Source organism: Corticium candelabrum, chromosome 9, assembly GCF_963422355.1.
Source record: "Corticium candelabrum chromosome 9, ooCorCand1.1, whole genome shotgun sequence".
Taxonomy (NCBI): domain Eukaryota; kingdom Metazoa; phylum Porifera; class Homoscleromorpha; order Homosclerophorida; family Plakinidae; genus Corticium; species Corticium candelabrum.
This window is the reverse complement of record NC_085093.1, coordinates 6,368,828-6,396,627: the sequence shown is the minus strand read 5'-3', so window position 1 is coordinate 6,396,627 and position 27,800 is coordinate 6,368,828. Positions and strand designations below refer to the sequence as shown.

At 41.5% G+C, this 27,800-nt stretch overlaps 2 protein-coding genes across 2 annotated transcripts; both read left to right on the top strand.

Moving 5' to 3' along the window:
• Window positions 1–2,093: 2,093 nt before the first annotated feature.
• Window positions 2,094–7,148, top strand: LOC134184571 (allene oxide synthase-lipoxygenase protein-like). Its single transcript, XM_062652304.1, has 12 exons — window positions 2,094–2,163; window positions 2,316–2,395; window positions 2,453–2,889; window positions 3,097–3,285; window positions 3,363–3,960; window positions 4,021–4,183; window positions 4,240–4,526; window positions 4,587–4,778; window positions 5,350–5,583; window positions 5,787–6,018; window positions 6,127–6,671; window positions 6,755–7,148. Exons 1-12 carry the CDS (start codon window positions 2,136–2,138, stop codon window positions 6,932–6,934), a joined length of 3,165 nt encoding a protein of 1,054 aa, XP_062508288.1. The 5' UTR covers window positions 2,094–2,135; the 3' UTR covers window positions 6,935–7,148.
• A 16,637-nt stretch (window positions 7,149–23,785) lies between these two features.
• On the top strand, window positions 23,786–24,965 carry LOC134183860 (uncharacterized). The gene is made up of 4 exons (XM_062651422.1): window positions 23,786–23,844; window positions 23,903–23,936; window positions 24,458–24,640; window positions 24,716–24,965. Exons 1-4 carry the CDS (start codon window positions 23,794–23,796, stop codon window positions 24,859–24,861), a joined length of 414 nt encoding a protein of 137 aa, XP_062507406.1. The 5' UTR covers window positions 23,786–23,793; the 3' UTR covers window positions 24,862–24,965.
• Window positions 24,966–27,800: the final 2,835 nt, after the last annotated feature.

Sequence of the window (27,800 nt, the reverse complement as noted above, 5' to 3'; positions counted from 1 at the left end):
AAATTTTGTTGTTTATAAAACACCAGCTGCTCTGTTATAACATCAAATACATAAGCGACATCATCACCGTGAGCTCAGTTGACAAAACTACCGTATTGTAGGTATGTGTGTACGTATCTTCTTCCGTAATATTGGATGCATCATTAGAGCAGGCAAAGCGATTTGAAGTGTTGCTAATGTGCTGTTTTTGGTATGTTAATGCTATATTAACTAATTGAGTACTTAATATGACTTATTTGTAAATACAGTAGGTGCACACAGATCAAATATTTTACTTAATTTTCAGAGGTGTAGACAGGAATTATTAATTGGTTTGGCATAGCGTGAGGCAGTAAGTGTTATATGAATGGCGCTGATGGGTAACGGTTGAGCGGTGAAGCAACGGCAAGAATAAATTGTACTGTCTTTCAATTAGTTAAACGAACAAGAGTACACAACCAAAATTTACACACACACACACACACACACACACACACACACACACACACACACACACACACACACACACACAATAGAAAGTTCGAACTCAGACTGTTGAGCATATTGAAGGTGGCACTGCTCAAAGTCATATTTAATAAATATTTTCGTTAAGAAGAACTTTAAGACGATCGAGCTGGTATGTGAAACTTTCCATTATTAGTCGAAGAAACTCTCTACCATATGGTCTGAATCTTGCATGTCCCACCAATTATAGTTAACTTTACCATGCCAGGTTTGAAAGTATTTTGCCGCATTTATTTCAGTACACTAGCTGGCATATTATTGCTCTTAATTGTTTCTTGATCATTACCGTCTAGCTTCTTCAAAGGCAATTCGGCGACAGCTAAAACCATAGATGCACTGGTCTTCTCATAGATGCACTTTTCAACGTAAAGTACATCGGTTTAGTTCAGCAATCCTTGATGACCTGGCAAAACTCTGCTAACTTTAGTGGAGAATTTGCCTTCATAAAATATTTGCATACTACTACCTTTATGCTGTAAGCAAAATAATAGCAGTACATGCGTAAGCAAGAGATCGAAGGTCAGCTGGGTCTAGATGCCCGTGTTTGTCACGTTAGCAAAAGAATTCTAACAGTCTGAGACACAAAAGTAGCAGGGTTCAGAGAATCTCAAAGTCTATGGATAAAATTGTTTATGGAGAAAGGAAAACGTACTGAGGCGCAATGTATCAAAGCCAAAATATTTTGGCTACAGTGTATATGGCTCTGACATGTGATAAATATTTCTATAGCCAAATCATGTACGATGTGGGTATATTCAACACCGTATTCACTCGCAGACGCCTTTTGACGTCGACGTAAAGTCGTAGAATACGTTACGCCTGTATTGAGTGTAATACGGACCAGGAATAACTATTATCATTATTTTGTACGTCTGAATCAAGTGCAGTAAAGTCTTACAAACTCGAACAGACGTCGCTGATGTCAAGTTTAGATCAAAACCGTTGGAAATCAGAGCCGTATGGCATATTGCAGATGATACATGCGCAATCCTAAGCAATTCCAACGTCATTATTGTTCCACGCAGAATACTCTAATACCTCTGAACATATTTGTCAATGCAAGCCAAACAATCGTACTAGCTTGACGTGTTTCTTCTGTTGATTAGTACAAATTGCGTTCGTATGATGACATGTTACTGCACATAGTTTCTTAATAAGTTGGCGCTCTTTTCTGGCTTTAATCAACGTTTGTAACACTTATGGTAAACAGAAGCACATCTATATACATTTGATTTGACAACGTGAAATTGAAAATTGGTCTTTGCGGTACAGTAACCGAAAAGTCGGATGACAATTGAGGAAGCAGTAGCATGAAGCCACCCAAATCGGTGGCTTCTCGGCTCTTTTCGGTAAAAAGTAGAAGCCGTTGTGTCGCAATCCGTTTGTTGTGTGTACACCTTGCTTTGCCAGTACACCTTGCGCTAAGTACACAGATGGCAGTTGTCGGTTGAACATCGCTGGACAATAATATGGTTTAAGCGTCTATCACTTCGTCGATGAGTATCGCGCATTGGCAAGCAGACTTGTCTCGCAGCTTATATAACGGATTGCTCTATTGCCATTCTACTAGATCTTTTATCCGTAGACAACATTAGTTTCTCCGTGGCAATCTATTATCTGTGGACTCGACAATGGCTTGTGCTTTACCTCCTGGACAATGTGAGTGCAATAGTTTTACTGTGTCGTTGCTGACTTCTTTATTTGTATCACCTGTCCTCTTGTTTGCAAAATGTTTGCAACACGAGATAACTACAGATCTCTGTTAGTAATGCTCTGTGTACTACTCTGTTAATTTTATGTACAATTTTTAGGGTACAACAAAGCTTCTGAAGAACTGGAGAAGATGGTGGGACAAAACGAAGCAAAACGTCTTAGAGAAAATGAATTTCCTGTAAGATTTGATATCTTTGTTATTCTAGAGTTTGTTATTACAATGTTTTGTCTGCAGAATCTCCCCTGCGCTATGTTCTTGGCCAACCAGGAGCACTTGAAATTGAAAGCCAATGCAATCTGGACAAAATATTATGAAGCATCTCTCAAGTGCGGCCGAAGGTCTACAAACATGGTTGGTGTGGGAGGTTTTGGAACACTGACTGTTGCACGAAATGGTCAGTTTCCACCCAACGAAATCTTTAACCCTGGAAGTGTATATCCACTTCGACTACGTCACTCCAACGCTCTTGGGACTGATGACCGAGCTATGGACATTCTTGGTGTCGCAATCAAACTGGCTGATGTTGATGAGGGTGGACCACTGGATTTGCCCTTCTTCTCTGGAGAGGGTCTGCTCTATTGTAATGGCCCCGCTCTTGATGATTTAGTCCAGGGTCCTCTCAGTGGAGATCTTGAGAAGTACAAAGCTTACTTGAAGAAGAATGGTAGCTAGTAAGTACATGCAGAACAGACTGTACTTTACCAAGCAATTGTAACTTGTGTTCTGTATAATGCCCGCTCTTGTGAAATCGCACGTTCTGTACTGTTTTCTAATCTTTGATTGCCTCGTCATTCCCTGTTTGTAATTGGTCAAGATCGAGTTATCGATTAGACATACGTGGCATGGGTCTTGTGTTTGTAATCAACTTTGGTCTCTAGCTATCGAAATCTTGTCAACATGATGCGTCGTGGTCCGAGCTCCTACGATCAAGTCCACTACTATGCTCAAATGACCTACAAATACTGTGGTCTAGATGGCATCCAACGTCATTGCCGCTACCGTATTGTACCCGCTAATGATGGTCCTGAAAGTGGACTCCTTGATGACGAAGATCAAAAATTTCCCTGGTAATCGCTTTTGTTAATGTTTTGTGTTGTATTTATCAACTTTCACGTACATACTTGTGTGTTCTTTGCTATTACAGGAATGGAGGACCTCGTCCTACCGATACTCGCTCTCCAAACTACTTGAAACAGGAATTTGCTTCTCGTTTGGAGAAGGAAACAATTGAGTATCGGTTGCAGATACAAATTCGCAACCGTGAAAGCAGTGATGACAAAGAAGTTTACAACCCATCTCTACCTTGGGATCGAACAATTTTTCCCTGGGTAGATCTCGCGCACATCACGCTAACTCAACCTCTTCATCCGGCAGTCACCGAACGCACTCGTTTCAATTTCATGAATCAGCCCGCTTCCCTACACGTCGAAGATGAAGCAGATTCAGTTTATGATTATCGATCAATTGCTCATCTCAGGGAAGCCGCAACATCGGGAAGCTTTGAAGGCCGCAAACGATTCCGTGAAATTGTCAACAGCAACTATACTACACCAACTACAGTAGACGGAGTAGAAGCAATTGCAGACACGTGTTACTCAGTCAACGTCAAGGGAGTGAAACTTTCTGGCTCTTCGGTAGGAGCGACTGCTTATTGTGTAATTGTTGGCGATAAGAAGAGAACAGATTCTATCGATCTGATCGGAGTGATTGGGTCAGGATGTGGAGGGGAGACTATTGGCACGGTATGCATACAATATACCTTTTGATTGTCTTTTGAATGATAACTGGGTTATATGTCCCAGTCCTGTGAAATTGGCAACGTTATTGCCATCAAAATCTCCTACACTTCTCACGAAAATGCTGCATGCTACATTGAAAAGGTGATCGTCGAAAAAGACGGAGATACATTCGAATTTCCTTGCTACCAGTGGATTCAGGGAGAAACCACAATCAAGACTGGACGAGGCATGATGCAAATATATAGTATAATTGTTGTTTTTATTGCAATTTCTATTTCATAGCAACCTTTGCTCAGCAAGACAATGGCCAAGTTAGAGCATCACGTACTGTCGAGTTGCACAAATGGCGTAGCTTGCTAAGCTGGAAGAAGGTGCCAACACAGCCATCAACCGTCAACATAGATCAGATCGGTCAACTTCCTATCCAACTTCAACTGAGTGAGAAACAGCACCGTCTCATGTCTGACCCTCTCAAGGCAGGCAGTGACTGTCTCATGCTGCATCCGTTCTTGGGAGTGAACAAGACAGCTAGCAAACTAACTGACTACAGGCAGTTGTTGCGTGTACAGGTAAAGAACTGTTTGATGTCACGAAATATCGCAAGTGTGTTGTAGCTAATGTTGTTGTAGATCAACGGTGGGCCGATTGTTGCTGATGTTTGGCAAGATGATCATGAATTTGGCCGACAATTTTTGCAAGGCATTAACCCATTGCTCGTCAAACGTGTGGGAACACAAGGATTGCCAGAAATGTTTTCGGTCACTGACTTTACTGTCCGAGGATCACTAGGACGAGGAGTAACTTTACAACAAGAGATTCAGGTACCTAGAAAAATTAAATATTCTATACATTTTTCTTTGTCATTGGCATTTTTACGAGTTGGCAATGCCATTGTGTTTCCACATTCTAGATATAGATGTGTCTTTCCTATCTGCATCATTGCGTACTCTATTGGCATCAGTTTTCTTTCGTGAGTGCATGCGTACTTGCACGACAGTCACCCATTCAGGCAGACAACGGGTTACTTGCTTACCTGCTTGCACGTTCATCCATTTTCTTGCACGTCTGTTCATTTTGCCTGCCTTCTGCCTGCCTGCCTGCCTGCCTGCCTGCCTGCCTGCCTGCCTACATTGAAATAGTTGAAAGTTTTTGTAAAACGCTCTCTGTAATTATTGAAAAATCATGTATTGTAGTGTGTAGAGATTCTTTATTGTAATAAGATAACCTTCTAGCCTGCCTGCTTGATCTTCAAAAATTAAGCCACTCTGGTTTGTATCTGCGATACTATTAACAAATTTACTGTAATACAGTTGCATATATGAACAATACAGTACATGATTATGTTTGCAGTCTAAATACGGAATCTGTAACAGAAGATGTTTGTCTTTTCAGGCTGGTCATGTTTACATGGTTGACTACACTGTACTAGATGGTATTACTACTCAGCTCAGGACCTACACAGCTCCAGCCATGGGTCTGTTTCTAGTGACAGCGGCTGGAGAATTTACTCCTATAGCCATTCAATTGAGCCACGGACCAACTGCTGATACACCTATATTCACTCCACAAGACAACTCAAATGATTGGCTCTATGCAAAGATTTTTCTTAAAAATGCAGATGTTCAAGTATGTTACTATAGCAACATGAATATTAAAAAATAGTATTGTATATGTAGGAGCAAGCAAGTAATAATCAATCCAATTTGTAAGATTTTTTGTTTAAAAATTTTGTGAATAGATGTGTGCATGTCAGAGTTTGCATGAAGTGTGAGAGTTGTCTTAGACAATATACTTGTATGTGTTATTAAATTTTCTTTTCTACCGTATAGTATCACCAAGTGATTTCTCGTCTATTCTTGACTCATTTTGTCCTCGAACCAATGGCAATATCAATGTACCATAACTTGGCTTCCTGTCATCCTGTCTTCAAGCTGTTACAGCCGTGTATTCGAACCACCGTCAGCGTGTGCAAACTGACTCGTGAACACCTCATTGGCAATAACGGACCGCTTGGCAAGCTGCTATCCGTCGGTACAGAAGGAATAGATGAGCTACTGAAAAGTAAGTCACTACATGCATCTGTTTGTGTGAGGAGTAAATGTTCTATCAACAGTGCAAGTGACTGGTTAACTTTAGATATACACTCATACGTTTTTTCTACAACCCTAGAGGCTTACAAACAATTTGATTTCCGTGACCTGGTGTTGCCCGTTGCTCTCACTCAGCGAGGAGTGATTGATACTCAAAAGCTACCCAACTACCACTATCGAGACGATGGTCTCATGCTGTGGCACGCCACCAAGTCTTTTGTCGAGGAGATCATTTCTGTATGTTACAATTGTGATGATGACGTCAGGCGTGATGAAGAGCTGCAATCCTTTATTGAAGAGCTCAACAACTCCGGTCTGCCTTTCGACTCCGGCAACGGCGAGAAAAAGCACGGCATTCCTACCTTCATTGGAGGTATAAACGAGCTCGTCACCATCGTGACGGCCATCATGTTTGCTGCTACCACGCAACAAGCCGCTCTCAACAACGGGCAAGTTGATTACATTGGCTTCTGTCCAAACGCGCCAATGTCTCTACGCCGCCCACCTCCTAAAGATAAAGGTCGCATAGATATAAAAGCCATTCTGTGCGCCTTGCCTGATATCAATGCTGCAGCTACACAAGCAGCCATCGCCTTTACATTAAGTCAAATTGGAAAAGACGAGGTAATCAACTTGCAAGCAGTTTAAGTAATGTATATAATAGTGTTGAGGCCTCAGTTCTCTAATTGCATTTGATTTGTTCATAGGGCTGTCTTGGTCAGTATCCCGAAGGATACTTTGGCGATGTTGCGTCCAATCGCGCCGTCGTGAATTTTCAGCGCCGACTGCGTGATATCGAGAGGCAAATCAGGGAGAGAAACAAGACGGTGGAGGTTCCGTACACGTATCTGTTGCCGAGCAAGATTCCAATGTGCATGGCCATGTAGTGGACCTGACAATGGCTGCTGGTCGGCCGATGGACCTATGGCTTTAGTCTTGCTAATTGTTCTGTTTGTGTTGAGATGACATTGCACACAGTATTATTCATCAGGTATTAGAAAATTTCACATTAATGGTGAATATGCACTCTATAAAAGCTACGACTGCAAACTGAGTGTCTGTACTCTACTGTATATAATAGGTTCACGAGTATACCTTTCATCCAGCGATCGCAGGGACATCATGTGTGCCTAATGTTTGCATATAATTTCACACCAAGACGCGAAGGGCGCCACTTTGTAATTATTACAGATAATTGCGATTAGTAACACAGTTGTGACGTTGCACATGCGTGCTATGCACAGGACTTCTTACACTTATCTCTTACTCTACTTTGTTGGTTGTCATTTCAGCTTTTTGCAAGGCCGTTCGTACGATGATCTAATAATAGATTCCTATATATACAACTGAAAGATCCAACTTTATGTCTCAGCACAACTGTTCATTGTTCGTCGTCTTTCCCATTTCTAGCAGTCCTTGATCTTTTTCAGAAATGCGTAATTAAGATGTATAGAGAAATAAGCTGCTGCACTGTCGCATCATTTGATAGCAGTACTGTACGGCACTTGACAGGACGGCAGCACGAGACAATGGACAGTTTTAAGTAAATTGTAACTTTAGGAAGCTAGGAGACTAAAGAGTACGGTAATAGAAATCTTCAGAGTCGTCACGTGAGCAAGGTAAGACAGCATCGTTTGGCTATACTATTAAATGCTCGTGTAATATTGTGTCGCCAGTTTTAGCTAGTCGTGAATTTCGACTAGCTCCTCTAAGGGGCGTCATTATTAAAAGAGAACTCTCACCAAAATCAAAAATCTCCCAGATGAAAGCTGTTACGTCATGACACAACCCCTAGCAACCGTTTACCGTAGACTTGAGTCTTCTACCATAACAGAGAAATAAAGCATTGAAATGTCCTGTGTGGGCGTGTTTAGTACCCGTATGTTTCTTTCGGACTAAATCATTGCTGATTAGCAAGAAAGACCGATAGGATACCAGTGTGATTTTCAAGGTAAGGATTATGAGACATATGGTAGCAAGTTGTGATTTATTTAATAAAGCAAACTGGGACCCCAAACTTATTGTGATGTGTTTCTTTTCTATTATTTGTCTAGTGCACTTGTGAAACTTATTTAGGGTAGTGCTGGGTTCCTTTGCTTGGCGGTACACCTGTTGTAAACCGGAAATGAGTGCGATTTCTCAATCTATGCTTTGGAAAAGTTTGTCATATGTGTATGAGATGCTACACATGCGGTGAGCCTTTGGCACTGCACTGGCACTCTTCTAATTAGTCGGCACCCCACTTAGCACTGGTTTCATAATTGCGGTTCTTTAAAACTGTGTTCTGCGGTCATGTCAGAGAGTGCAGGTTTCTCATTTAGCAGATATTGCCATATTTATATGAACCCGAGGTAGACTCAGACGAGCTTGAAACTCCAAGTGGAGAAGATGATAGTGTATTAGAGACCGAACATCTAGAGGAACCAAATCAGGGCCGTCTAGGCAACACCGACTGGTGTTCATGTTCATGACTGGTGTTCAGAGCAGGAGCAAAGGACACTGGATTGTATCACTCACAATGCAGCCTTCTACAGGGTTGTCTTGGAGCGTGACTTCTTCGCACAGCTTTAGTGGCAAACATGGATAGGTTGAGAGAACCTTGGGAGGAACCTTTGCCGAATCCGTATGATGAATTTTATGAACAAGGCAAGGATGCACACTTACTGACTGCATTTGGGTTTTTCAGTGTACTGTGACTGGCTGTTTAACACAACTTTAACACAACTTTTCCAATTACGGCCGTAATACAAGAACGACGAAGACGTGTCGCGCTAGAACATCTTGTCGCATCCTGCTGCACGGGTACCTTTGTGTTTACAGTAGCTACGGTTTTATCATTTGTGTGTTATTAGGGAACGCGAACGGGACGTTAGGAATCACTTTATTTTACTAGTGGTTTCGCGGACGCGATCGGCATGTGTCTGATCGCCGTGAATCCGCTGCGAGTAGCTGCTAGTCGCGCGTGGAGCTTCGAATTCGCGATGAAAATTCGCGATACGCGCATCCGCTGTGACTCGATCGTCCGGATTCGATGCAACTTGCCGCGAAATCGCGACAAAACTTCGCCGTGAATTCTCCGCTAGACTCTGTGTAGTAGACGTGATCATGAAGTCGTTGAGAATGCAGCTGGCTGGCTAGTGTAGATGTCGGAGCATCGGTTCGAACAAACGGCTCTAGTAGGTGTCGTTACTGCCGTTGACAGGCGCTGAATACAAACCACGACGTGTAGGGACGTGAGTTTGCGTGAACAGCGCACTAAAAGTCGTCGTTTGTGTACAGCGTAGTCTTTGGTAGACAGCAGATATGCATGAGATGTCTTCGTTGATTACAGCTGTAATTGGAAAGGTATGCATTATGAAACTGAACACTAATGCTGGTCCTAGGACCAATCGCAATATATTGAGAAGAGGCGGTACCATCCCAGACCCCTGGAGGACGATTTTGTATCGGCGCTACACGGGTCTGGGAGGCCGAGGGTAGTATGCTGTAGCGTCTCCGCACACCAAATGACGAACTTTTCCAAAGCAGAGACTAAGCGACTGAGAAATCGCACTCATTTTCGGTTCAAAACAGGTGTACCGCCAAGCAAAGAAACCCAACGCTACCCTAACTAAGATTCACCAGTGCACTACCCGAGAGAAAAAGGCGCTCGGACTCACCCCAGATCCGAGGTGGAAATCTCGGGCATGAACAGGAATTGAGCAGGATTTGAAGTGAATACTCGGGTCCCGAGATCTTTCCTGCTTCAATCCGAAACTAACGTAGGAATGTGGCCCTGCTGTACTCCGAGGTTAAACGCGCTCGATCGATCGACATCGTCGTTTCTATATACGTCTTTCGATCTTTGACGTTAAAAAAGAACGCGGCGTTTTTACCCGAGTGGCAATTACGTAGCTTCGCCCCAGACGCAGTGTGGATTGCAGTCCCGGATGCGCTGCCATCACCACTACATCTGGTATGGTACGGTCACCGTTAATCATGTCCCTAGGGACATCGTGCAGTACATAGGCAGCACTATAATGCATTGCAGTAGAGGCATATGACGCATTGCAGCTTCAACTGAGAACCTGTGTACGCGTTCAAAGGCGTATCGTTCACTGCAACTGCCATTTCTGATCTTCCATTTTACCGCTACGCTCTCTAAAGTAGCTGCAATCTCTTACTAACGCTTGACAGCGGCCTAAAATCGCAATATTGACAAGTACAGAGGCTAGAACAACGTCAAAGTCCAATGGAAAGCTCAGTTCCTAGCTAATAGCATTAGTATCACACGCGCTGAAGAATTTGATTACATACTTACTTCCGCCCAGAAAGGCGGTACCATACCAGACGTAGTGGTGATCAGCGCATCCGGGCTGCAATCCACACTGCGTCTGGGGCGAGGCTAGCAATTACGTTGGTTTCCGCCGTTGGTCAAATAATAGAAGAGACGATCTCGAGGTGGATGCTCGATCGTGTATTCATGCAGAATTCAGTGATGGATCCATCGAGGCGTTATAGGTATACCGCGTACGCTCGATCCGCTTTTTGGATCGATTTATTTTCTTCGTTTTCAGGTGAGTCTGGAGGTGTTTCAGGCATCATGAGGTAATCTAAAGATTCAGTTGTTTTTAGCGCGTCTAGTAGCATCTGTAGCTGCATCGATCGTAATTTTCAAATCCGTGAGTTTTCATACGTGGATTTTGTTTGGAACGCACCAACTTTTTATTCATTGAATTGAACGACCTGGAATGTTGCTTCGCTTAGGGAGTACTCAAGGTATGTTAATTGTTCTGCATGGTGTGTGTTGATGGTATATATACTACTTTAATTAGCCCATACGGATCTTAATTCTGTCTGTCAATTTGTCTGCCTTTCTGTTTGTCTGTTAAACAATAACATATTTGGAACATTAAAGTCTACTTTAATTAACAATCGTCTAGCTCCTAACTAAGACGTCCAAGCTATAGGTGACTAAAATCAGTAAAACACAATGATTATCAATCAAACGTTAATTAATTAAGGGTCCTAAAACTTTAAAGAAATCAGTTAGAGATGCTTCAATTGCAGCTGTATTCGGTGAGGAGAGATGACGATGACTTCACAAGGGTCTGCCTGTCTGTTTGTCTGTCTGTTTGTCTGTCTGTCTGTTTGTCTGTCTCTCTGTCTGTCTGATTTTTAATGAAACACAATATCTACTCACATCTCTAGCATGTAAATTCAACAAATTTCTTGTAAAAAACTGGACACCATTGTCAATATTTCATGAAATTGCAAGCTCTTACATGTTTTTGTCCAAGAACTTCGACCTGAGAAAGTTTGTCTGTCTGTCTCTCTGTCAAATCTTTATATTTCATACATATGAACTATTACAAGCTATAGATACGAAAGTCCATTATATATCAATTAGACCCACACAAATCTCTAAAAATTATCAACTTAAGTTGCATGCAATTGGACACTATGTATGTCACAAAGGACATTTTCTTAGCTTCGTGAGCGGTTCATCTTCTGGATGAGAAACTTTGCGTTACGCCTTTGGAGAGCTACAGTGTCTGTCTGTCTGTCTGTCTGTCTGTCAATTAACCAAGGACTGATGTGTACTTAAAAATCCTAGCATATGTACAAGTAGAATCTGTATGAGAATAAATTATCTGTCTGTCTGTCTGTCTGTCTGTCAAATAACATTTATTTCAATATTTAAAAACAAACAACACATCACACTTAAAGAGAACAATGCAGACTACCCGGAGCTTAGTGGCTGAAAAAACTGGGTAGAGCAGTCTACGATACAATCACTGTCATATGTGAGAGCTGTCTGTCTGTCTGTCTGTCTGACTGTCTGTCTGTTTTTGGTCATCTGTCTGTATATACATATATGTATGCCTCTCTGCTGTTGTCTCTCTAATTACTTGTATAGTTTTCTATAAGAGAAGAAGTGTTCAACAGTTGTTCAAGTCTGGCAGTCATATCTCGTGTATACCTTTATAGTCTTTAAACGTTTTGGTTTTTAGGTTTTATGGCCAATGAGTTTTCAGATAGTTTATCTAAGAAATCAAAGGAACTCAATCAGAAGACCATGAAGCTGATTTTCGTGATCACTCTAGGAAGCAACTGTCTGTGCCAGTCAGGTGTGCAATGTTTAGTTATCTTCAAGAAACTACCTAAACAAATGTCTACATGTAATTTTAACGACTATATGTGTGGGTAGCTAGCTCCCTGTATTTGTATATTATCTGTTACTGGTAGAGATTCAAACTTGCAAGGAAGAAAATTGAAGAAAATTATCCAAATGGCTTCTCTGCTGAATTAAATATTATGGTTTTGAACAATTTGGGGACTTTGTGCTTGTACTACGTTACCAGTGCATCTTTAAATTTATTGTTTGGTTATATTACTAATTATTACTATTAATCTCTACTATTACTAATTATTTATATACTATAGTTGATAATAATGCTATACACAGACTGTAGTTGGGGTATGTTGGAAGGAGATGAGCTGAGAAGAGATCTTTCAACTCAATGTGGTCACACATGTAATTCCAGGCACATACACGCAGTGGCTGCATGTTAATGTATCAAACCATTATTGTCATAGCTTCTAACTATAAGTAGTTTTGTACTTACCATCTATGCATTTACAGCAGCATGCACGTGCACGCAGCTAGTCATGTTCAATAGAGTTATGCGCCAGTGAAATATACGAGATATCTGAACCTACCATTTCTATAAAAACGACTGTTTCTTCTATGTCATTGACTGAAACAATAACTTGTTGATGTCTTTCTCTGACTGGGAACAACTAGCTCGTCCAGATTAAAAGACCAGAAGTCAACTGTGGTGAGTGGCCATTGGAGCTTCTCAAAAGTGTCAATGATGGCGAACAGTACCCCTTGGCATTCAACAAACTCAAGAACTGTTCCATATCTATGATGGTTGGACAACTTGACTGCGTATGAGTTACTTTTCTCCGTCCATAACTCTTGGAATAGAAAATCCCATTACCCCTAGCCACACGTAGATAGTGAGCCAAGATTGGTGCCACTTGAGCGTCTTGCAGTCTTTCCATTTAGTGAATTAAGTGATTGGTTACCTTCTTGTGTAAACCTTGTCCCATTTGTATTGTATTGTCCAGATGTACCCTTGCTGTTCTATAATTATTAAGTCATGAATTAATTGCAGTAAATCATCACATGGTCTTGTGAAACGTAAATTAACCTGCACGTAATCACTGATTTGAGCAAGCCAGAATTGTTTGCAAGCGACAAGGCTGTTGGTGGAAAGACTTGGTCCCAGTCTTTATGCAATAGCTGAGAAACAGACTTCAAAGTGTCACAAAATTGGTTATCTAATTACATAATTCCTGTATTAGGCAACAAATGTGATGGTAGAATTAATACATGTACCTGGCTACACACGTGTCTGGTACCATGAATGAAATTTTTTATCATGCCATTAAGGTTTTCAAACCAAAACAGTGAGTAGCCCCAGATAGGTCCCCAGTTGTACACACAGCGGGGAAGGTGCCTAAGTAGATGAATATTCATTGTCGATGACAATCTTCCTGTACCAAAACAATAGTAAAAGTTCATCAACAGACCAACAAACAGAAAGAAAGGAAACAGACAGGTGTGACAAGGCAATTAAAACAACAGAGGGCATGGAAGGAGAGAAGTAACTTAGATTGACATATGAATGAGGTATATTCAGGTTACAGTGGCAATTAAAGTAGTGTAGGAAGGCAAACTGACAGACATGGAGAAAGATATAATATGGGAGTTATCAAACAGCAAACTGTAAAGAGATGGAAACTGATGCAGTAGTAGCCAGGAGCAGATCATGAACAGAACCATATGCATTCAGGTATGCATGATAGAGGCTCGAGAGGCATAATATCAATCACAATAATAATAATAATAATAATAATAATAATAATAATAATAATGACAGTGCTTCTGGGATCTACTCGGATCCTTCGTAAAGTCATGTCTTCTTTCTAGACAGCCGTGATGGTCTAAGTACTTCTGAAGCAGGGTTTGCTTCCGGTACTTGTAATAGACTTTACAAACCAGACTGATCTGGTTGAGCACGACACACACACACATGAGATAAGCCGCATGTGGCATTTGTCGAACACTGGTGATTCCGGTGGTCTTGGGAGCTTTGGGCACAGTGCACGCAGGTATTGCACGGTGGCTGGACATTATTCCAGGTCATCACAACCTGCAGCACTTACAGAAAACAGTGCTTCTGGGATCTACTCGGATCCTTCGTAAAGTCATGTCTTCTTTCTAGACAGCCGTGATGGTCTAAGTACTTCTGAAGCAGGGTTTGCTTCCGATACTTGTAATAGACTTTACAAACCAGACTGATCTGGTTGAGCACGACAAATAATAATACGTAAAGTCATGTCTTCTTTCTAGACAGCCGTCATGGTCTAAGTACTTCTAAAGCAGGGTTTGCTTCCGGTACTGGTAATAGACTTTACAAACCAGACTGATCTGGTTGAGCACTGCACAACCTCATGGCTCCGGAGCAGAAGGGTTGTCGACAGGAATCTTTTGGTGCAAAGGATCAGCTGTTGATCAACAAGCTGCTTACCGAAGACTGTATGACCAGGCACAAGAGCTTGAGTATGGCTTGGGTGGACTACCAGAAAGCCTATGACAGCGTGCCACACAGTTGGTTGCTCCAATGTTTACAGCTACATAAGATCAGTCCAGACTTGTTCGGGTTCCTGTCACGTGTGATGAAGAGTTGGAGGACATCGATGGTGCTTTCTTGCGGGAATCGTACGATCAAGACAAGGCTTATGCAGATCAGGAGGGGTATTTTCCAAGGTGACTCACTTTCTCCACTTCTCTTCTGTATGGCTCTCAATCCTCTGAGCAAGGAGATGAACAGAACCGGTTACGGCTACCGGATGAGAACTTGGCATGGTGAGATTGCCAGACGTCAGCTCATCAGTCATCTACTTTACATGGATGATCTGAAGCTGTATGGCAGAAACTCTGATCAGTTGGATGGGTTGTTGCACACGGTTCGTACTTTTTCTGATGACATCCAAATGAAGTTTGGTCTGGACAAATGTTCTGTTGCACACTTTGTCAACGGCAGGCTATCTGGACACAACTCTGGAGTGACGATAGGAAAACGGACACCATCAAGTGTCTGGAACAGGGTCAAGTCTACAAGTGCTTGGGTGTAGATGAGAGTAACGGTATTCAGCACAGCATGATGAGAGAGAGACCCCGTCGTAAGTACTTGCGCATAGTGAAGGTCGTTCTTCGAACTGAGTTGTACGGTCGGAACAAGATTCTAGCCTTCAATGGGTTTGCACTACCGGTTTTCACTTACGGTTTTGGCGTCATTCATTGGGGGTGCATGGACCTGCAGCAGCTCGATCGACGGACCAGAAATCTCCTTTCTATGCACAGTGTCCACCATCCTGTTGCAAACATTGACCGACTGTACGCTTCTTGCATTGATGGGGGTAGGAGGTTACAACAGATTGAGTCGACATATCAATCTTGTATTGTGAGGCTGAACTGTTACCTTGCTGACAGTTCTGATCCTTTCATACAGATGATACGGGAGTGTGACTCTGTAAATCTTCACACTCGATCAAGCGCATGGTTTGTCGCTTTACTGCACAGCTGCGGAGGAGTCTTGCTTCGAACGACAAGTCGCAGAACTTACACAGGAATGCATCCATCTCGGTTGAAGATGGCTTCGAGCAAGTGCCTGAAACAGATGCAAGACATTACCGTACGTGTTGCAGTTCTCTTCGTGTGCGGTGCTGAGCGGGAAGCCTATGGACGGGCAGTATCGCCGTCCCACTGAGCAACCGCCTGTGGACATGAAAGAGACCTACGAATGGCTAAAGGCAGCGAATCTTCCTGCTGCAACTGAGGGACTGATTGTTGCTGCTCAAGACCAAGCTCTTCGGACTCGGTACTATGAGCGCAAGATTCTACATCGTGATGTCAGTCCTCCATGCCGCATGTGCAGTGTAGGCCTGGAAACAGTCGACCACATTGTGGCAAGCTGTAGTGCTTTGGCACCGACGGACTACACTGATCGACACAATCAGGTGGCCTCCATCATTCACTGGGATGTTTGTCGTCATTTTGAGGTTCCAGTGGAGAGCAGATGGTACCAGCATCATCCTGATAGGCTCCTGAATAAGGATGACATTACTATGATGCGGGATACCACCATCCCTACTGCCAGGAAGATCAAAGCCAATCGTCCAGACATCTGTCTCAGAAATATAAAGACAAACACTTGTCTTCTTATTGATATCAGCTGTCCTGCTGATGGTAACATTGGCAAGAAACATGCTGAGAAGTTGGCGAAGTACAGCGACTTGCGAGTGGAGATAAGCCGCATGTGGCATTGTCGAACACTGGTGGTTCCGGTGGTCTTGGGAGCTTTGGGCACAGTGCACGCACGTATTGCAAAGCGGCTGGACATTATTCCAGGTCATCACAACCTGCAGCGCTTACAGGAAATAGTGCTTCTGGGATCTACTCGGATCCTTCGTAAAGTCATGTCTTCTTTCTAGACAGCCGTGATGGTCTAAGTACTTTTGAAGCAGGGTTTGCTTCCGATACTTATAATAGACTTTACAAACCAGACTGAGCTGGTTGAGCACGACATAATAACATCAATCAGGCACCGCACCATAAATTGTCCAAATTGACGGCAAAAGATGTCTAGGTACTGATTGGACGTCTGCACATCTGTCACACTGATTAGCTCCTGAGACAAGAGTCGTATCCCTGTTGCACGTATTGATCCGTAGGTAGAACACCCCTGAGAACTGGAAGTCCAAAATGGTACAAAAAGGAGCGAAAATCACTTGCTACATAAGAAAAATCTAGTTGATTCTAGGCCCCATTACAGCAGATTTGATTGTACCTTTCCAGTTGGTCCACTCTTTTACCGAACGGGGTATTCTGTTTATAAAATCAGGAACTGATATTGTCAGCAATCGTTTATCTGTTAATGCTACCTAGGAGCAATCAAGTGTCAAATAGATTTCTTTTTAACTGCAGAGGCGTAACAATGTTTGTTGCCATTGAAGGTGTCAGCTTCAAGCCCTCTTTCGATAGCCATAAATTGAATAGAGTTTGTGTTACACCCAGGAGCACACAATGCATCCAGTCGATGCAACAGGAATTTTCCAAGTCAAAATACGTTATTCTAGCGAAAGGGGATGCGTTTTATTCCGTGGATCTATATACAATGCATTGAGATATTGTTTCAAATAATAACTTATTTTCAAGTTTTTCTTACTGGTTTGTTGGTATCGTATGCTTCTTTGCTATGTCTCCAAATAGAATCAGTACTCCGAAGCATAAATTTTTTTTGTACGGCCAGAATCGATGCAGATGATTTGTTGTATTTGTCTGTCCTAATTGCAAGCAAAACAAGCAGGACTGCTGGCTATTGAACAACTTTATGTTCATTAGCATGGCCCGTGCAGGCAAGTCACATGGCACCAACAACAGTTTTGCTTTGCATAGCTTGCTGCCATAGGGAGTGTCAACACAAACGCCTATAATCAACAATCTGTAGTGTTAGCAGTATAGTAAAACCATGTTCTAAATCTTGCTATACCTGTTGACTGAAGGTGTACGAGTTCTTCCGAGATCGGTTTTAGAAAAAGGTGCATATTTGGCTTGTACGGCAATCACCATAGACCACAGATAATTGTTTACTTGATAGAAAATCCGAAACAATAATTTTAATTTTAAAATGGTAAAGTTTAAAAGGTAAGAAATACAAAAAGTGCCTTAAATGAGGTGGCAACTCGTTCACATTGAGATACACTGGCCAGAGACTTTCAGTTGATGACTTGAAACTGTGATGCCATCCGTATTCAAAGTCAGGGTTACGTTCTATGGAGAACTGTGAAAGAGATAAGAAGCAACAAGATTTTGATATATGTTCCCAGCTGTGACATCCTGCATGTCTGATTGGCTTCTTCTATGTGCAAATCTTGTTGCAAGTTTATCACAAAACTGTTTTTCTGAGAACCATGATGATAACTTAATCATATACAGACATTGGTAACTTCTCCAACACAAGCTAGGTTACCTACCTGAAAACAAATGTCGAAGAGAATCCTTGATACTTAAAGTGACAAACTGGTAAATAGGTACAGATATTTCTTGACACTCACGACAGTTGCAGCTGGGAGCATCATCAATAAGAACTTGGTTGCACGGGGAACAAAACTTGGTTGCTTCGGTTTGAGGTCTTCTAGACATAGAGGTTATAAACTTTCGTATCCTAAACAAAAGTGAACCATGCCGACAATTCAAATTCTTAAATTCACTTAATTAAAAGACACGCAAAAATTGATTGACCTGTAAAGGGAAGTAAGCCCTCTGTGATCTGAAGGGAAATGGGCAACTAGCAGATTGACAAGATCAGCAGCTGCTTTCATTGTCAGTTTGTGCTTAAGCACAAACAACATCAAAAGCAAAGCGCTTGACCCAACTGACAACGGACATCCAGGATACACAAACTCATTGAACTTGACTCCATCTAGATCTGTTTCATTACAATCAAATCCAAAGAACTGTTGGTTTGAGTTTTCTTCATCCCTAGTTTCATCGTGATCGTTAGGGAAGTCTTCCATAGTAGGCTCTTTATTCTGGAGATCTCCTAGGGCAGGTTCTTCGTCAACAGACTTGTCAGCAACGTGTTTCATAGAATGTTTCTCATCTTCCATCAATTGTTCTTCACGTGATGTCTGGAAATGACTTTCGAGGTCATCTTGCACTACATCAGTCATTTCTAAAATGAAAATTCTGGGACACATGCTGCTGCAGGCAGTAAGCAAGTGAATTAATTAGGTACGCGTAGGTGTGTCGGTTACTGACACGCAAAAACACACTAACAATTAACTAGATTAATTAAGCAACAAATCTGTATTCTGAACAGGTGTGTTTTCTTGTACTGACTCTCCGAACAGAGTCATTAACAACTGGATGGCAGGAGCACTTGACGACTGATCAATCCGTTGTACTCTTGATCGAATACGCTTTGGCAATTTTTCTGGAATATTTAAGTATTCGCGATAGCAACTTGTGGCGCGTTTCCACTAGTACCTAAACCGGTTTAACAAGTGGTTTAAACTAAACTGGTTTAAGAATTGATCTGTTTCCACCTGCACTAAACAAGTACTTTTTAAACCTAAATTGTTTTCCTAAATCCCCTTCAAAGTAGGTTTAGCAAAGTGGTTTAGGTTTAACTGTCACGTGACAGTAGCGCGCTTGTATTGATGGCTCCCAACAATGTCGTTTTGATGATATTGACTATTTTGCTGGTGTAAGATTGCCCTAAAAGATGTAAGTGTCGTTAACTAGGGGAAAGAAATCAGTAGCTACGGAAAGAGACAAAACGGTGTCATTGGTCATCGTCATGCAAATTCCTACTAGCAGATGCTGAATCAGTGATAGCCAACAGGTTCTCTGACTCGGCGACAAGGCAGCCTAAAACTTCAAAATAAGGCGTTCCTAGACGGTTTGTTTTGCACATCCGGGATGTACAAGTTCCTAGTGGAAACAGTCGCTTTCTTGAACTGGTTTAGTTCTTAAACCTGTTTAAGCTAAATAGTGTAAGGTGAAGCTAGTGGAAACACGGCCTTGATCTTTCACGCACACGAGTCGATCTCTGGCGATGATCCCTCTGCAAGCCGGTGGCTGCTGTATCAAACAATCGTCACCTCTATCCGTCATGCTAGTCTGTGCCGCGAACTGCAACTGACTGAATCGCTCGACGCCGCGCTATATATATTTACTAGACAAGTTGACGAGTGGCTATTCGCTAGTGTTTTCTGTTATCAGCCAATTACAGAAGGCCTGCTCGGCATATCTGTCAAGACAGTGCCGCCGCACATTTGAGTCATCTTGAAGCGCAGTGGTTGTTTTTCAAAATCGTTTTGGATCTCTGGAGTAATGAAACAAGGTTTGATCAATTTCATTAATTAATTACTTTCGTGTGGTTTGCTGTACATGTGTAGTTTCGCGTGGCCAGACGTTTGGAGCGCGAAAGGGGGAGGAGTTGGCGCTGAAAATCAAACTATCATATTCTGTGGTTTGCGTTAGAAGCCTTTAGCTAAATTTCACGATGTCAACAGTGTTGTGTTATGTTCCGTACAAATTCATCGTTACAAGCAAAAGCAGAATGAATGGCACGAATGAATGTAAACGCGTCATTTTTCCGTGGTTTTCTCTAGCAGCCAATAGCAGCGAGCACATTGATATAGATACGGTCTGGTAAGCAAGGCTACAAATGGGACAAGACTACAATACTATACTCGACGGGAAACCTTCTCCTGGGGCGACAGAGTGTTTTAGCGTTTCTCTTATAAGTTTCTTTTATCTGTCTAGGATTTCATTCATTTTTGCCTGGCTGTTTTTAGGAAACAGTTCGGAAGTTGTAACAACTGTTAGAGTCGAGTTCCCAGAAGATAAAGAGAAGAGCAGATTGACGAAGACCAATACATGAAAGATAAAAAGCCTAGAAGAAAATTTTGACGAGCCATTTGATTCTATTGAAGTGGGTCAAAGAGTACGTTGCTATTGGAGCCCAGACAAGTACTTCTACCCCGATAGAGTGGTAGAAGTTGCTACCAGTAAGTTAGTTTAGTTAGGACGGCTTTTTTATATATTCTATAACGTCACCGAACAAATGAATGTGTGATGGCATGGATGGAGAAAGGAGGAAAGGAATGATAAATTAATTAATCAAACACACAGTGTCTATTCGTGTCAATCGCGTCTTACTCTGGTCTTCTGGATCTCAGCCTATGTTTCAACTTTCTGTCTCTGTCTATTGCTAGCCTGCCATTGTATATTATACAAGTGGTTTGTCTAGAGAGAATAGCTGCAACTGAGGCAAAACACATCCAAAAGAGGGCAAAAAGGACACTTAGGTTGAGATCTGAAATATGCAATAATGAATGTACTTTGGTCAGGTTTTTGGTTTGTTATTCGAGCTAGATCTACGTGATCCTGCTTAGGGTTTATTGATTAATTGATAATGGCATTCCTTCTGCTTAGGAAGATGCCGCAGCTCTAACCTCAGTTGGACATAATACATCAAAGAAAATGGCCTTGTCTCATTCAAGTAGGATGTTAGAAAACGAGATCTTGATTAGTGTACAACTTTTGTTTAAGTGTTCTTGGTGTGTGTGCATGAATATTTCCAATAGAATGTCCTAGAAAATCCTACAAACAATGGAATGCAGAATGTACAGGTTGCTGAGGTGTGTTTTTGTCACATGTATTGATCGTATAGCCCCCAGGCTCACGTGAGTCTGGGGACGAGGCTATCGATCATATACGTAGATCATATATATATATATATATATATATATATATATATATATATATATATATATATATATATATATATATATGTATGTATGTATGTATGTATGTATGTATGTATTTCTTTGGTTGATCTGTCTGGGTACCTTTCTACGTACAGTGTAGTTGTATGTCATTATGTATCATTTCAGTGGCTGATTTCTGTGTCTATTAAATTAAATTTGCTTATTTACAGACATTAGATGATTTCTCACCTAAAATGTTGACTTCAGTAATAATTTTAGTTTGACATTGTGAGCAGTTTGTTTGAGCATTTATGTCTAGAATTTTTCAATTTGGATAAATTTGTTTAAACAAATTTGTCATAAATCATGTAACAGTGAGGTGGCCTTTACTGAGAGAAGTGTGTTCAAGTTGGATTACATGACGCATAATACCATTTATTCTGAATGTAATGAATTTCTATTATCAAATATGCCGACACTGAAGATACACCAGACTCTAGTTTCTCTGAACCATTTTAGTGGTCCTATTGACAGACTGTTGGTGCAGGTGTGATTGCTCCTGCTGCATAACACCTTTGTATTTACTTCATGTTGTCTTACTATCTTTTGTACTTACTTCATGTGTTCTGTAGTCATTAACAATTTATTTACATTGTTAATTGTCATGTAACTAAGTACAGTTGTCATGTAACTAAGCATTTTAGACCGAGGTTTATACTCTTTAAAAAGAAACAGAATAAAGGTATGTGCAGTATTTATGTATGTATGTATGTATTCATATGTACGTCAGGGTTGTCCCCAGCATACAAAAGGCACGGCGCTCCGCCATGCCTTGGCTTCCACTTGGTACAGGCCCGCCATGCTTTGCTGTGTGAGTAGGCAGTGATTAGCTATAAAGACAATGGACTTGTATTTGTATTTTGAAAAGTGGGAAGTTGTTTCAGGCTCAGCATAGGTAATCGCCCGCGTTCCAGAGCAATATCACATTTATTGCTCGAGCACGGTTTATATCATGAGCCGTAGGCGAGTGCGATAAACGGTGCTCGGGCCAATAAATATGATGTTGCTCTGGAACAAGGGTGATAACCGACTTCGTTACCGGCACGTGGCTCTACCCAATGAGCGTTCGAGTAGCTGATCATGTAGTTCATAAGTAGGTTGTTGCGATGTTGTGGTTAGTGTAAGATTTAGTGTAAGGTTTCATTATCAGGGACAGTCCCATGGCAAGCATGCTATAATTATATAATTGCGAGAGCGGGCGATAACTACGTTGTGTGTGCAATAACTACAGTATGTGTGCAATAACTAAACAATGCAGGCACTTGGCCGAATACAGATATTATTGAACTGTCTACGAGAGCGCTCATTGGGTAGGGGCTACGTGCCGGTAACTAACAAGTAGTTCCTGGAATGATTGGTTTGAAGATAAGACCAATTAGGACAAAGACTGCCATGTATGAACTTAATTGTAATACAAGTACTCAACGATAAACAGCGGTTGTCTTGCACTCTGCCCACTATTTAAGTCAGTATCTGATGGCAACAAACGAAGCAACAAACGAAGTCTGTAGATATCTGGCCTTTCTATCCTATATAAAGGGAGGTTCTCAACTTCTTGAGGTCTAAAAGTTTTCCCACTCGCATTAGTATAGCTATGATGTGGTCAAGCACAGTAAACTAAGACAGAGTAAAACTTTTTTAAAAAGATACCCACTTTGTTCCTTTTGTGCCTGAGCATTATGTGGCAGCAGTTTGTGGCATCTCAGCGTAAGCAAACCTGCATCAAAGCCTTTGTGGGCTAACCATAAAAATGGGAATGGGCAAAACCAAAATTTAAGGTGGGCGTGGTTATTTCCGCCGTGCCATCCAAACATCCTGGGAACATCCCTGTACGTGCAATGTATATGCAGACAAAGTTGCACTTTTGTCTTTGCACATCTTAATTTCTGTGTTTTATTAAACTTAAAGCTCACCGATGTTTGTACTAGCTAGGTTGTTATTGCTGACCTGAACGATATCCAATCTAGGTATTGCAAGATAAATCCAACAACTGTGTGCAAAATTTTGAAGAGGTGTGCACATGGTTGTCTGTTCATTCAATGTGTGTGTGTGTGTGTGTGTGTGTGTGTGTGTGTGTGTGTGTGTGTGTGTGTGTGTGTGTGTGTGTGTGTGTGTGTGTGTGTGTGTGTGTGTGTGTGTGTGTGTGCATAGTCAAAGTATGTTGATAGTGTTTTTGTTTTTGTCACTAATGTTGGGTTTGTGATTGTTTTTCCTCCCGTCTGCTTGTTTTTCTCTTTCATTGTATGCACTTTGGCAATGTATTAGTCAGTATTGAGCCTGTTTACAGCTGCATTTGATTTGTCAATTATAGATTACAATGAACTACCTGGCCGAGCAACTCAGTGCTGTAATGGTAGATGTAAGACAGATTTTGGACCTTCTTACAGAACGTCGAAAAAAGGTATAATGTAGTACGTTTTGTGAAAGCTGATATACCAGTAGCATGATGTTACTGTTAGGTAGCGACAGCACAAAATGCCCACAGCAACGAAAGTATGAGTCTATTGATGCCTCTCAGTTGTGTTTTGTTGTTGTGGTGGTGGTTATTGTTGTGGTTGTGGTTATTGTGGTTGTTGTTGTTGTTGTTGTTGTGTGTGTGTCACTGTGTGTGCATGTGTGTGAGTAGTATGTATAAATAATTGCAGAATTAGTGAGTGCATTAGTATGGTTATTGCACTTATTATAGAAGATACTGATGCGTGCGTGCGTGCTTGTGTGTGTGTGTGTGTGTGTGTGTGTGTGTGTGTGTGTGTGTGTGTGTCTGTGTGTGTGTGTGTGTGTGTGTGTGTGTGTGTGTGTGTGTGTGTTTGTGTGTGTGTGTGTGTGTGTGTGTGTGTGTGTGTGTGTTTGTGCGTGTGTGTGTGTGTGTGTGTGTGTGTGTGTGTGTGTGTGTGTGTGTGTGTGTGTGTGTGTGTGTGTGTGTGTGTGTGTGTGTGTGTGTGTGTGTGTGTGTGTGTGTGTGTGTGTATCATTCTCTGTGTGTTAACATTGATTGACCATCTTTGTTTGTGCAGCATTTGGCGTCAAGATTGAAAGGGTAAGTTTGGTAGAGGCAGAAAGGAGCGCATCCAATAGGCAGGCGTTAGCTCGCAATCTTTTGGATGCGCTCCTTCCCAAGTCTATACAAGCGGTATCCAGCGCCTACGGGAGCAAAGAGAAGCAGCCAATCCGCAGGGCTTTGTTGAAGGCTATACGAAGTACGTGTATGCTGAATCTATATCACAGGTATAATACATATAGGGAAAAGCAGAACATGAATTCTCCTGTTGCAGGTCACTGCTTTTTGAAATACCCGTCAAAAGATGAAAGATGCGAGTGGACGAGAATTATTAAGGTCCTAACGGACAAATGTAGAGACCAAGGTAGAAGATCAAATAAGCAAAACATCCACACGGGCATTGAGAGAGAAGAGAAATAAATAGACAGGATACTATATACTCTAGATATTCTATTAGAATATAGTAAGTATGCTAACGGTATAGTACGTATATTTTTCTTTATTTAATTAAAGACAGCTGTGATATGTACAAATATCAGTTTAGCACTCCTCGCGTCTATCCCGAGCTCATCCCGAGGTCAAATTAGTCCTAGTCCAGCCCGCGACGATCCCGAGTTGTATTCGTGCTCTCACGTAGATCCCGAGATCGGTCCGATGCTGAAATCCCTGCAATTCCCCGAGCCCATCCCGACAAAATATCTCGGCCGACATCGGATTCGCATCGGATTCGCGTCGATTCTGCGCGGGATCACGAGTGTTTCAGTGCTGAAATCCGTGCCGAATCCGAGGTGAACCAGCGTATATTTTGGATTTTGTCAAAGCTTGTGTTGTACAAGTCTTTACACTGCGGCTGCAGGTAGACGACGAAACTTGGAGAAGACCGTACTGTCATTTAAAGACCGTGTCCTCTAATTCTCACCTAACTTAGCGCCATTCAAGATACCCTATACCTCACAAAGCAAACTTGCGATGCTGGGAGAAATCTGATTCCTCTGACTGTCTTCAACATCAAACCCTAACCCTTCAACATGTGCTCAACAACTGCGCAACGGGTGTAAAGGGTAGAAGATACACCTGTTGCTACAACTCTGTACTTATATAAAGGCATCTATATCTGTTCTTAGATAAACATTTACCAAGATTCTGTTATTTTCATCTCATCTATTTGCCCTGACATCATTGTATATGTGATGTCAGGAAACACAGGAGATTAGTGTTCTGGAATTGACATCTTGCTTTGAAGAGAACTTTACCACTTCCTCCAAATACAAGAAGAATAAAGACAGCAATTTGGTATCTTAGAGTTGGTTGTACACGCTTACATAAATTTTGGTTGGTTATAAATCACGAGCTGGTCTGTTATAACATCAAAGACATAAGCAACGTCATCACGTTGACCTCAGTAGACAAAACCACCATATTGTATGTATGTACGTACGTATGTCCTTCCGTAATATTGAACTCATTATTAGCGGGGGAAAAGCGATGTGAAGTGTTGCTAATGTGCTGTTTTCGGTATGTTAATGCTATGTTAATTAATTGTGTACTTAATACGAATTATTTGTAATTCCATTGGGTGCACACAGATAAAAAATTTTACTTACTTTTTAGAGGCGTAGACAAGAATTATTATAATTGGTTTGACATAGCGTGAGGTAGCAAGTGTGACATGAATAGCGCTAGTGCGTGACGGTTGAGCGGTGAAGCAACGGCAAGACTGAATTGTACTGTCTTTCAATTAGTTAAAAGAACAAGAGTATACAACCAAAATCTTACACACAAATATATACAATAGAAAGCAGGCGGTACTGCTCGAGCTGCTCGAACTCAGACTGCTGAGCATATCGAAGGGGGCACTGCACAAGACCATATTTAATTAATAATTTTGTTAAGAAGTACATTAAGACGATCGAGCTGGTATATATATCATGAAGCAGGAAAGCTATCCGTTTCCTTTATTACCGAAGAAAACTTTCTACCATATGATCTGAATCTTGCATGTCCCACCAATTATAGTAAACTTTAACAAGCAATGTTTTGAAAGTACTTTGCCGCATTTATTTCAATACACTGGCTGGCATATCAAACCATCCTTGCTCTTAATTGCTTCTTCATCATTACCGTATAGTTTCTACAAGACAATTCGGCGACAGCTGAAAGCACAGATGCGCTGGTCTTCTCATAGATGCACTTTACGTTTAGATTAGCAATCCTTGATGACCTTGCAAAATTCTGCTAACTTTAGCGGAGAATTTGCCTTTATAAAATATTTTGCATACTACTACCCTCATGCTGTAAGCAAAACAATAGCAGTACATACGTAAGCAAGCGAAAGTCAGCTGGGTCTATATGCCTGTGTTTGTCACGTTAGAAAAAGAATTCTAACAGTCTGAAACTTGTAAGTAGCAGGTTTCAGAGAATCTCAAAGTCTACGATTAAAAATTGTTGATGGAGAAAGAAAACGTACTGAGGCGCAATGTATCAAAGCCAAAATATTTTGGCTACAGTGTATATGGCTCTGACATGTGATAAATATTTCTATAGCCAAATCATGTACGACATGGGTATATTCAACACCGTATCCACTTGTAGGCGCTCTCTGACGTCGTCGTACAGTCGTAGGATACGTTACGTCTGTATTGAATGTAATACAAACCAGGAATAACGATTATGGACATTCTGTGCGTCTGAATCAAGTACAGTAAAGTCTTACAAACTGGAAGAGACGTCGCTGATGTCAAGTTTAGATCAAAACCGTTGGAAATCAGAGCCGTATGGCATATTGCAGATGATACATGCGCAATCGTAAGCAATTTCAACGTCATTATTGTTCCACGCAGAATACTATAATACCTCTGAACATATTTGTCAATGCAAGCCAAACAATCGTACTAGCTTGACGTGTTTCTTCTGTTGATTAGTACAAATTGCGTTCGTATGATGACATGTTACTGCACATAGTTTCTTAATAAGTTGGCGCTCTTTTCTGGCTTTAATCAACGTTTGTAACACTTGTGGTGAACAGACGCACATCTATATACATTTGATTTGACAGCGTGAAATTGAAAATTGGTCTTTGCGGTACAGCAACCGAAAAGTCGGATGACAATTGAGGAAGCAGTAGCATGAAGCCACCCAAATCGGTGGCTTCTCGGCTCTTTTCGGTAAAAAGTAGACGCCGTTGTGTCGCAATCCGTTCGTTGTGTGTACACCTTGCTTTGTCAATACACCTTGCGCTAAGTACACAGATGGCAGTTGTCGGTTGAGCATCGCTGGACAACAATATGGTTTGAGCGTCTACCACTTCGTCGATGAGTATCGCGCATTGGCAAGCAGACTTGTCTCGCAGCTTATATAAC